We start from the raw sequence: 12854 nt of genomic DNA, 5'->3' as shown, positions 1-12854 counted from the left end.
AATAAGTCCTTGATTTGAACTGATGGAGATTAGATGCAGGAGAGTCAATACTTTAACTGTAACAACTTCATGTTCATTTTCCAAGTCCCAAATCTCTTAGTGTTGTCTATGTTTATCTTTTTAGCTCTTATGAAAATTTGAGAATGATTGCAGATCTTTTCATGTTTCTGTCATGCAAAGTACATTGTACTTGATTTAGTACAAAGTAGTTTGAATGTAGATATTTATGATTGAAAGCAAGATTAAAACTTGCAACTCAGTTGTTATTTTTGATAATGAGTTTTAGCACCTAATCAGCTCAAATTGATTGTATATAAAATACCAGTTTCCATAGCATTCATAAAATAAATGAAGGATTTTTGTACTGATTAGGTGTTCCTTACAAAGTAATTCTAGATAGTGAAAAAAGAAAGGCAGTGTCTACCGGTACCCGCATGCCAGTACAAATAGTCAAATTGCCATTCATAGGCTACGCGTAGCCACATTCGGGTTTATAATAAAGTACCATCGGATTGGAAATATAACGTGAAATATAAACGGAAATGATCAATAATATGGGGATTTCATGTACAATGAGTGAAGCGTACGAAAATTAATATTTCAAACTATATTTACTAGAACACACCCGTAAAATCGCGGGCATATACAGCTTGTGAACTGTTGTAAAATGATTTTTTGTAAAAGATATTATGTATGGAGAATTTCATAAAAGGTATCACAAGCCCTCTCCCTTTTTCCAAAGTTCGATATTTGTTTCCTTTCTGTTAAATTCAATTATTTTTGTGCTTCTGGCCTCAGACCACAATTATTCTTCTCCTTTCCTACAATGCTTCTTTTGGTAAAAGTCAAATCAAATTAAAAATTTGCACCGTTTCAAACATGAAATAAATGTAACTGCTTATATATAGACCATTATTAGTCTAATTAAATATGCTTCTAGGACAGTCCATCAGTGCCTTTTCTTTTGAGAGCCTTATTAACATATGAATCATGTATAAATGACTAAGACCGACTTAGGCTAATTTGAAGGGTGGTCGGAGGGGTCCTGATCCCGAAATCCCGGGCTTGAAATCAAGAATCCCTAGATGAGAATTTAAAGAAATTCATACCCCGAAATCCCGAAATCAAAAAATATATTCACGGATTCATGCAGAATTTAAAAAACTAATTTGAGGGGTGGTCAGAGGGGTCCTGATCCCGAAATGCGGAGATGCAAAATTTAAAGAAATTCATATCCTGAAATCCTGAAATCCCGAAATCGAAAAATATATTCCAGGATTCCTTAAGGATCAATCCCAAGCTTAAACACACCCGATCCCGATGCCCCGAAAAAGGTCCTGCCTCCCTCTAATCTCTACCCTACTTTCATTTTTGCCAAATCACTATTTTCCCTTTCAACCATAAATTTTTATGCCCCATTTATGGGCATTATGTTTTCTAGTCTGTGCATCTGTTTGTTCGTTCGTCCGTTCGGTCGTCCATTGTGCTGTTCGTCCGTCCGTCTGTCCAGCTTCAGGTTAAAAGTTTTGGTCGAGGTAGTTTTAGATGAAGTTGAGCATGATTTACTTATTAATATATATGCAAGTGGTATGACCCCTTAAATAGTAAACATTTCAAAGAAAACAGTAGATAGAATCAGGGACTTTCTTTACTAACATAGAAAGTCCCTGACAGAATACAGCTGAGAGTCTCTATATATTAAAGTAGTACAATCGTAGTTTACATGTAGATACACGCCGAAAATAATTCTCCTCTCTAAGGAGGTATAATAATTGTGGTTCTTGCGATCTAAACACCATGATATGAAACGCGAAAAATAATTGTCCACTCTAAGGAGGTATAATAATTGTGATTCTTGCGATCTAAATACCATGATATGGAGAACTCTCTGAATGGCTTATTTATTTTTCATGTTTGTTATCTATCATACGATTGGTTGTACTTGTGTCACATGTTTTACTTATTTTAATATATATGCAACTGGTATGACCTCTTAGATAGTAAACCTTAACATTTCAAAGAAGACAGTAGACAGAATACAGAGAGTCTCTATATATTGTAGTAGTATAATCATAGTTTACATGTAGATAAACGCGAAAAATAATTGTCCTCTATAAGGAGGTATAATACTTGTGGTTTTTGCTATCAAAACACCATGATATTGAGATTGCTCTGATTGGCTTATTTATTTTTCATTTTTGTTATCTATCATACGATTGGTTGTATTTGTGCATGTTTCAAACCGGAAGTCTTATCAATGACTAAAATTCAGTCTGATGACGGAATCACATCCGGACTCCTTTTTTGTCGTTTTTCTCCCAAAATAACTCAATCTGAATAATCATAAGAATGGATGACAAATGCGACTATGCATGTTACCTGTAAGACACAGAGGCATGATGATTGATTTATTGTGGAAGGAAGAGAAGCGACACACAAAATGAGGTCTTCTCGTTTAATAGTATAGATTAGATAATAATACATAATAAACATTGCAAATTAAATACACATTGATGGCAAATGAAACTGTACAGTCCCTGTAAAAGAAAAACGTGATAAAAAATAATACTGTATTATAAAATGTAAATGCAAATTTAAAGAATTAAATTTTACTGAATTTGAAAAACACCCATATGATATTTTAAAAATAATCTTTTAGTAAAATGTAAAAACAAAAACTGAAATTTAAATTTCAAGTTTAAAGTGGAAACGATATTCCATTTGGAAAGTACTGAAAGTATAGACATATCCTTTAAATCATGAACGGTTTACAACAGAAAAACTAGACATATTCGACATAAAAAAAAAAAATAAACTTGACTAACAAATGAAACTCAGCAAATACCTTGTATTAGTCCTTTTTCCTGTCGAATTTGTTTGGAATTTTTTGCCTCTGCCGGTGAATACAGGAAAATATAATTCTGTTCTAAAGTTTAATTCCTCTTTAATTTTTGTGTTTCCAGTTCTTTTTTTCTCCGGAGCTGCAATTGACTCCGAGTTTCTTTTATACAATTGTATAGGATTAATCAACTGAAAGTTTTGAAAAAATTGTTCCAATTCATGATAACTTTGAAATGTCTTCCCCACATCCCCACATGTATAACACTCTCTTCTGTTTCAAGAATATTTTTAATTGAGAAAAACTGTTCACTTACCTAAATATAAATATTTATATTTCATTCCCTATCTGATGCCATTTTATTGTAAAACCAGATGTGGGTATGTGTAGCCTACGAACGGCAATTTGACTATTCGTACCTGCATGCGGCCAAAAAGATATGGGTCTAAAAATGCTATTAATTATGTATTCTTTAAATGATCTATTTACTGTAAAGTATTTAATATTGTAGGTGTGAGTTAGCTAACCTGACAAAGAGACATGTAGTTATAGCCAGATTAGCACATCCAGCAAATCTTGGTAGTACTAGTCAGGAGGTCCAGCTTGTTATACTGGTCCTTACTCCTACAGTGGAGGTGGGTTTATAATAAAAAATCTACAATCAATTGGAAAATATGTAGAACATAGATTTTCCATTATTTAGATTTTTTTTTATATCAATTATTTCTAATAAGAAGCAAATAAAACATCCATATGTTAAGTTGATTGCATATAATATGTGACTAAATGCTGATATGGACAAGATCAACCAATTGAGTCAAAACTTACTTATACTAGGTAACAAGCAATAGTTCAAAAGAAAACCTTCCACCCTAACTAGACTCGTTTGCCAAACATTTATATCCAGTTTCTGATGATAGAAAATAAAATTTATAATATGGGTACAAACAATCACTTGAATTTGAAGCAGAAAACATACACATTTTGTAAACCTGTACATTATCATGAAATAAACACATCATCAAAGTCAGAAACTAGGCTTATATGCTATGTGACTCTGTTCCGGACCATATGAGTATTTGGACCATACGCGTATGGTCATGACCGTATGGGTCATATGGTCGGGGTAATTAACACTCTGTTACAGTTTACTTTTAATACTTCTAAACTCTTTATATGGTATGACCGTTCATCAAAAAGACACTATCATATAGGTAATTTTATTATTATATTATAATAAAAAGTTATAATAAAAAGATAAGCTAAATAAAAATTAGAAGTTTCAACCTAGTTAATTTTACTTACTTGTCAAAACTATAATAAACACATTTTATACTTATGGTCATTACCGATGGTCAATACTGATTTGTTATTACGAGTGAATGGCAATATTTTGACTAAAAAAAAATGAATTCCAAAAATTTCTTAATGAACTGAACAACATTACACAATTAAGAAGTTACTGGAAAGTAACATAGTTTATTTAAGTGGTTTGTGAATATGATGTATTGCAGTCATGCTACGATATTTGAGATCTAGAGCTTCTTTTAAAAAAACACTGTAGACATATCGGAATGGCCCAAGACCTCGGTGTCGGTGTACGCAGAGCTACAAAAAGGGTAGCTTTTCACTCGCAAACAAAAGGTGTAAATGAAATTGATCGTGCACAACCAAGACTTGCAAATGCAAAAAAACTATGATACCGTATGGAAGTAAATGTCATGCAATCCTACATGTAAGAATGTAATTAACGATGAAAACTAACTATGGCATCACTATTTAATTTCTACGCGTATGGTCGGACCATATGAGTATAGGCATATGGTCATGACCATACGTGCATGATCCAAATACTCATATGGTCTGGAACAACTCTATTTCACAAATGATTATTTGATTGATGCAATTTGACTGCACAAATAGTACAGTTGCAGTATAAACAGGAATTATAAAGTGACTAAATATCTTACAGAATTGATTTCCAAATACTTGATTTAAATCATGGGACATCATTGCCAGTGGTGGTGTCTGCTATCAGACAAACTGTTATTTATAAGTGGTTGAACAATAAATTTTAAGTGAAACAAAACCAATAAGGAGCTTTTAAGAAAACACATTTTAGAAAATAACGCAAAATACTGATTATTTGATTTTGTGATAGAATGTTAATTTGGTTAAAACTGTAGTATGTTGTCTCTAGTGAATTTATAGACAAATATAATTGTATTAAGCTATGGGTGAATGGAACTTATGTACTATTGAAACTACGCTTAGTTTTATATTGGGGAAAATATTCCATTACATTTGAATTTAAAAACCTATTTAATGTTTTTCTTCTTCAGAAAAGTACAAAGAGTGCTCTAGAGACAGCCAGAACATTTTCTACGTTATTTCTTGACATGGACTATAGACACAAACTTTTAGAAGTGCAAACAGAGTCTGAATTCAAACAATTACTTCAGCAGAGAACAAAGCTGCTTAGCTCACATCAAGGACTTCCAGAAAACAGAAAATCTCATCTTGTCTTATCAGATTTTGAAAAGGATGAAGCTGAAGTAAGTTAAATATTTCATAATGGAGGTAAAAACTCATCCATTGAACTCATGGGTATACATACAAATGGTTATCAGTTTCCAATTTTTACCCTGTATTTTTTTTTAGGAATTTATAAAGGCACGATGATTTATATATATTTTGAAATTATGTGCTCTTTTGTAGATGTAGGTAAAAAAAATCAAAAACCATGTTATCTTTAAATAATGTATAATAGAAAACTGAGTATCTTATTACCATGAAATAAAAAAAAAAATTATAAAATTACCAACTCTTGAGGAACATTCTAAATAGAAAGTCCATAGGCAAATAGCAAAATAAAAAGTTCAAACACATCAAACAAATGGATAATAAATGGATAATAAATGGATAACAAATGTCATATTCTGGACTTGAGAGTTTATTACTTGTACATTTGACTGTTGAAAAATAAATGTTTTATTGATAATAATAATATCATATAATTTCGTTGATGTCAAAAATTCAAAATAAAACTCACCAAAAAAAATCAACATTTTATGATACTGAAAAAGAAACACATTTAAAGGCTTGAAATCCTTTATGTCTTTAATTATGCATTTCCAATTTTGACCATGTATGGATATACTTGTTTTTTACATTAAAGTAAGCTGTCTGCTATCAAAATGAGTCATTTACTTTCTTCTTTAACAAAAGTACATACATATAAATGTTAGTAGGAAATACATTTGTTTTGTAACATCTTTTAAGTACATGACGAATACAAAATTGTTAATTCAGACATAAAATTAGGGAGAATTTCAAACAAAGTTTTTCTTTTTTAAGATGGTTATTAAGAACCATTTGTTTATATATAAAACAGCTGTGAAGAGATAATTAACAATTTAACAGCAGAAGGAAATGCAGCTATTGATCAGTATTTAACATTTCAACCTTATTTAGGATGAGAACATATTGATATGAGTTTGAGACTACGCTTTGTACTAGACTGACAAACATAGACATATCTAAAGCATACAAAGTAGTATGGTAACAGTCTTCAGAAAAGATTTAAAATACACCAAGTCACATGGTAACAGTCTTCAGAAAAATATATATCATCCAACTCTTATATAATATTATGATCGCTTTATACATATATATTTTTTTTATAAGGAAGGATATATGAATAACTAAAAACTGTACTGGAAAAATAGGTCTCCCAAGTTCAACAAAATAACCTTCAAAAATCTTATAACATATCCATCTCTTTGATTACTTTCATAAAGAAGAGGGGGTTTTCAATTTGAATATCCGATTTTCTTCTATTTTTAGCTCACCTGGCCCAAAGGGCCAAGTGAGTTTTCTCATCACTTGGCCTCCGTCATCGTTAACTTTTACAAAAATCTTCTCCTCTGAAACTATTGGGCCAAATTTAACCAAACTTGGCCACAATCGTCATTGGAGTATCTAGTTTAAAAAATGTGTCCGGTGACCAGACAAACCATTCAAGATGGCCGCCATGGCTAAAAATAGAACATAAGAGGTAAAATGTAGATTTTGGCTTATATCTCTAAAAAGCATTTAGAGCAAATCTGACTGGGTAAAATTGTTAATAAGATCAAGATCTATTTGCCCTGAAATTTTCAGATGAAACGGAGAAACCATTCTTGGGTTGCTGCCCCTAAATTGGTAATTTTGAGGAAATTTTGCTGTTTTTTGGTTATTTATCTTGAATATTATTATAGTTAGAGATAAACTGTAAACAGCAATAATGTTACTAAGTAAGATCTACAATAAGTCAACATTACCAAAATGGTCAGTTGACCCATTAAGGAGTAATTGCCCTTTATAGTCAATTTTTAACAATTTTTTGTAAATTTTTGTTATCTTTTTCAATCATTTGAATCGTAATTTCCTGTCAATATGCACATCTACGTAGTATGTCCTTATTATCTACAAAGTTTCATGAAATTATGTTGTGTGGTTTCAGAGGAGTTGCGATGACACACTGTTGCAGTAGTACATTAAAGCAAATAAGTTCAAAGGGGCACAACTCCTACAAAAAAAATTGAATTGTAATTTTCTGTCGATATGCACATCTACATATTATGTCCTTATTATCTAAGAAGGTTGCGTGAAATTTTGTTGTGTGGTTTGAGAGGAGTTGACAAGAAACAGGACTGACAGACGGACAGACTGGTCAAAAACATTATACCCTCCGCAACTTCGTTGCATGGGGTATAACAAGCATATATGTTACTAGGAAACCATTTCTCAACTTCCTGCTCACACTATCCTATGTTTAGTCATATGAATTTTCTACTTTCAGGAATCAAAATGTCCCTTAGGTAGAGGGATGATCAATGATCTGAAGAGAAGGTTACCACATTACTGGTCCGATTATAAAGATGGTAAGATAATGGCTCTTGTGGACTTTTATAAACTTTCCTGTATTTTATGGGCCTCAGTGGTTGAGTTATCTAAGTAGAAAATTAGTAGAAAATTAAAAGTGGAAATGGGGAACATGTCAAAGAGACAACAATCCAACCAAAGAGCCGATAACAACCGAAGGCCATTAATGGGTCTTCAACACAGCTAGGAAACCCTGTACCTGGAGGTGGTTCTCAACTGCCTCCTTAATAAAAATATGTATTAATTTAGTAACACTGGACGTCATACTAAACTCCATCTAGTATATCATTAGCCTGTTAACACTGGACATCATACTAAACTCCATCTAGTATATCACTAGCCTGTTAACACTGGACGTCATACTAAACTCCATCTAGTATATCATTAGCCTGTTAACACTGGACATCATACTAAACTCCATCTAGTATATCACTAGCCTGTTAACACTGGACGTCATACTAAACTCCATCTAGTATATCACTAGTCTGTTAACACTGGACGTCATACTAAACTCCATCTAGTATATCACTAGTCTGTTAACACTGGACGTCATACTAAACTCCATCTAGTATATCACTAGCCTGTTAACACTGGACGTCATACTAAACTCCATCTAGTATATCACTAGCCTGTTAACACTGGACGTCATACTAAACTCCATCTAGTATATCACTAGCCTGTTAACACTGGACATCATACTATACTCCATCTAGTATATCACTAGCCTGTTAACACTGGACGTCATACTAAACTCCATCTAGTATATCACTAGCCTGTTAACACTGTGGTTGTGAGTTCAAACATTTGATACTGACTAGGATTGCCAGGTTTCCAAGGAAAGCTAACAGTTTTCTCAGGGTACTCTTTCTTCCTCCACCAAATGTATTACCCAATTGTGTTGAAAGTAGCATTTAAACAACAAAAATCATTCAATCAATCAATCCTGTATTTCACTTAGTGTGATTACAATTAATGAACTATCAATTCTGATTCCATTTCTGTCTATGGTTAATGAATTAATTATAATACCCATGTGACATATTTCTGATTTTTAAGCTGATCAAAGAACAGCCTTATAGGCAAAACCGGTATTTTACTTATATACATTGTATATATAAATGTCATAAATATCAAATATAATAATAATAAAAAAAAAACAACAAATGGATGCATAAATATTGATTTTTAAATTTGTTGTATATTTTCAGGTGTTTTTGGTAAAAGAACAATACACAAAGTCATATCAACGACATTCTTCTTGTACTTTGCCTGTGTTTTACCCAATATAGCATTTGGAATGTTAAACGACAGTAACACAGCGGGTGCTATAGGTAACATTTGTTTACAGTTAGAACCAACGTCCATTTAAAAATGCACAATATATATATTCACAAATATGTTCTGTCTTGACCAAAATATAAATCTAGAAGACAGATTGCTTGGTATTTTAAATCTTTGAAAAGAAATACTTTAATCTTTGTTAGGAAAACCTATTGAAAATCTTATGATGAAATAACAAAGAGATTGTAAGTTATAAAAACAAGAGACAATATGCTATTTCTTGAAACTTACTACAATTTATAGTTAAAACTTATTGTATGTTTTGTATGAATTTCTGTTACCGATAAAAAAAACCATACAAAAGTTGAAAATAACTTGCACCACTTTTCATTGAATATTTTATTGATTGCATATGTTTTGCAGGAGTACAGAAAATTTTGTTCTCACAATGTTTGGGAGGACTTTTGTTTGCAGTATTTGGAGGACAGCCATTAATTGTACTTTTAACCACGGCACCACTTGCTTTGTACACAAAAAGTAAGTTTTTTACAAATGCTTTGAAACATTCATTTGCTATATAATAACTTTGTTTTTAAAACATTATGTGCTAAAATGGTTCCTATATTGTCTCATTTTGGAATCTTGATTTATGGAAAATATATTGAAAATCAATATTATCGATGCTCTTGCAACTACATTTGGCATTAATGCTTAATAAAAAAATAAAATTGTGTCAAGGGCTTACAATAATATCCAAAGACAAATTTGAAAATTTACAATAACCTATTATTTTTACAGGAGTTATACCCCTTGGAAATATTTTTGTTTTAATATAGTATATCGTATTGGAACAATGGCCAATCTTGAAAAAAAAATGGTTAACACATTAGCCACACTACAAAATAAGCATCTTTGAGAAAAATATCAAATTATTTTGCTATTTATGTTATTTGTTACTTGGGGAATATGTATTTATCAGCAAAGTGTACATTTTGCTTTTGATCTTATTGCCTTACTGGAAGTCCAAGATCAATTTATTCTTATTATTATATTTCAGTTATTTATTCCATATCAGAGGATTTTGATCTGGATTTTAATGCCATGTTTGCGTGTGTTGGACTGTGGAATGCTTTCTTTCTCATTATATATTCAGTTTTTAATCTCAGTAAACTCATGAAATATTCATCCAGGTAGGTAAATCTAACAAGGTGAAGAGTGATGAAAATTATACAGATGCTTTTTTTCCTAATTCAATGGTATTAATGTTTGAAAGGATTCCCTGGAAATAACATGTTATTTGTTAGAATTACTTTAATATAATGGCAAATGGATCAGAAACAAGTTTTAAAAAGTAGTATTATCTTTTTTATTAAAAAAGGGACAACAGAAAATCATAATGATCATACATAGATATGAATAACCTACTCTTACGCCATTAAAAATACCAAAAAATGGGTTAGATAAAATGAAAATCCTCATGCACAAATAAAAAGTGAATTTGCTACCACTAATGCTCAGTTCTACATTATTTACACATGCATTTACTTATTCAAAAAATAAAAATGCAGAATTCATGAACAGCCCAAACATTTCATGAAATATTAGAAATTCATAAAAAGTCATTTTCAAGACTAAAAATCCTCTGAAATATAGATCAACATGAATCATGTACATAGCTAGAATAGAAGCAAAACTAATGAAAAATATGCAAGTAATACCATTGAGGGTTAATTTGATTACACCTATTTTTTTCTGTTTTCAGATCAACAGAGGAGATATTTTCCTTGTTCATAGTGTTTGCATTCTCTGCTGATGCCATAAAAGATACAGTTAAAGGTAAGTATTACATGTTTAGTTCTTATAAATTCATAAAGTGTTGGTTATAATCTATCACACATGCATTTATTTAAAGTGAGTGACTTTGGTGGTTTACAGGAGTTCATGTAGGATTGTCACCCTAGTGTGCTGGTTGGTTATGTGTTCAATCCATTACTTGAAAATTTAACGTGCTGCTTCTCCCCTTAGAATGTGGCAGTAAGGAGTAAAATCAAAGACTAATCTTGGAGTAAGAAACAAAGTGTCTTGGTAATTTAACTTGTTTCCTAGGTACTGTTACCTTGTGTAATCTTGTCCTCGCCTTGTACAAAGCATACTCATATAACATAAATATCTCCTTGTCTTGAAATGCATCTAATATTTGCCACTGGATGATAGACACCAATTTATCATCATCATTTGTTTTCCAACAAGTTGTTGGTATAGCATGATATAGTTTTGAAAAGATTTTTTTTTTCTCCAGAACTTGATACTAAAGCAGAGAATTTTTGTCCAGTAGTTTATAGAAATAAGAAGATTGGGTATGAGTGCCAATGAGACAATTCCGCACTCAAGTCACAAGTGTAATCAAAGTACTGAAGTACTGAACATCGGATGACCGCAGGTTCTTGTGGATGGTTAAAAGCACATGTCACAGAAACAGATCACAGATTTTACATTTTTTCTGATACAAGTTCGTGCTTGGATGATGAATAAATGACAGGAAATTCAACCTTACCGTAATAACTATTATATTGTAGTGCAAGAAATCAGTATACCTTGGACTATTACACTTGTATAATAATAGTCGTAGAGAATACACTGGTTTGTTGTTATATATATTATTAATATTACGATTGCATGTATGTACCGATTATCAGGTTGTCTGCATGTTGATATCATAAAATATCAGCTGCGAGACATAATATTAAGCTTTTTGTCGAGTAAGCGCAGCGAACGAGATCAAAAAGCCTTCATATTATGTCGAGCAGCTGATATTTTACAATATTAATATGCCGATAACCTGATAATCGATTTATCGGGCTGCATTTGCGTCTTTTGGAAGTATTGTCTTAGTTTCACCAGCAACCGGAAGTTGACTTGATAAGTTCGGGTCAAACTTATCAACGTCGGTTCAAACATTATGACATCACTGATATGTCCGGGTCAAAGTTATTAAGGCCAGGTCAACGTATTTGACGTCACAAAGCTGTGATATGGAGTTTTAAAAGTGCTGAGCAGATTGATATAGACAGTTGGACGACCGATAAATATCATTTTCATCTATTTGTATATATGATAATTCTATTCTACTATTATTATAGTGCAGTGCAAGTGCATGGTGGACACTCTTCTGTAAAAAAAATCAAAGCCTTAAAGGCTGTAAAAGCAATTGCTGCCATGTTAATGTTTTGGGACACTTTTATTTTTCATCTACATATATAAGAATATAACCTGACAGGACATGGTTGTCTAGTGAAAAGCAAGAAGGTTTTGACTTTATATCAATAAAAGACTTAAGCAGGAAATCATTTTTAATATGTTTTATATTTCACAAGGAGACAACAAGTTTACCAGGCTAAAGTTGGGGGTAATTATGGATTATCCCCTGGTAGTGTTTGTAACTGGGCAATAATTACTTTTATTTATATAATTTCAACAATTTTCATAATTAATTTAAATTAACCATTCAGTTAAAACATTTCACCTTTCGAGACGCTAATGTTGAAAAATGGGACAGAAATAAAATAACTTACAAGACATAAACATGTAAAAAATAAATATATATTTCAGCTTACTAAAAATATTTTCATAGTGTTACTTTGACATCATTTCTTAAAACTAAGTCCCACACATAATTGTTCATTTGATATGTGTCATCCTCAAGCGGTACGAGAAGTTTTCATGTCGCTAAATAGTCTTCTTGTCGCTTAATTTATTCTTCTTGTCCGTTCTTGACGCTTCTTGTCGCTAAAAGTTCTTCTCGTCGTTA

At 31.7% G+C, this 12854-nt stretch overlaps 1 protein-coding gene across 11 annotated transcripts in view; it reads left to right on the top strand.

Annotated features, from left to right (window-relative positions):
* Positions 1–12854, top strand: part of LOC143064830 (solute carrier family 4 member 11-like) — an 83201-nt gene that overhangs the window by 55465 nt on the left and 14882 nt on the right. For all 11 annotated transcript variants that reach the window (XM_076237997.1, XM_076238006.1, XM_076238015.1 and 8 more), the window contains 7 exons: positions 3351–3474; positions 5182–5394; positions 7683–7764; positions 8974–9096; positions 9470–9583; positions 10104–10236; positions 10809–10882. In XM_076237997.1, coding sequence (XP_076094112.1) covers positions 3351–3474; positions 5182–5394; positions 7683–7764; positions 8974–9096; positions 9470–9583; positions 10104–10236; positions 10809–10882 — 863 coding nt within the window. The remainder of the gene's footprint in view (positions 1–3350; positions 3475–5181; positions 5395–7682; positions 7765–8973; positions 9097–9469; positions 9584–10103; positions 10237–10808; positions 10883–12854) is intronic.

This window comes from Mytilus galloprovincialis, chromosome 1 (assembly GCF_965363235.1).
Source record: "Mytilus galloprovincialis chromosome 1, xbMytGall1.hap1.1, whole genome shotgun sequence".
In the NCBI taxonomy this organism is placed as follows: Eukaryota; Metazoa; Mollusca; class Bivalvia; order Mytilida; family Mytilidae; genus Mytilus; species Mytilus galloprovincialis.
This window is presented reverse-complemented; position numbering and strand designations above follow the sequence as displayed.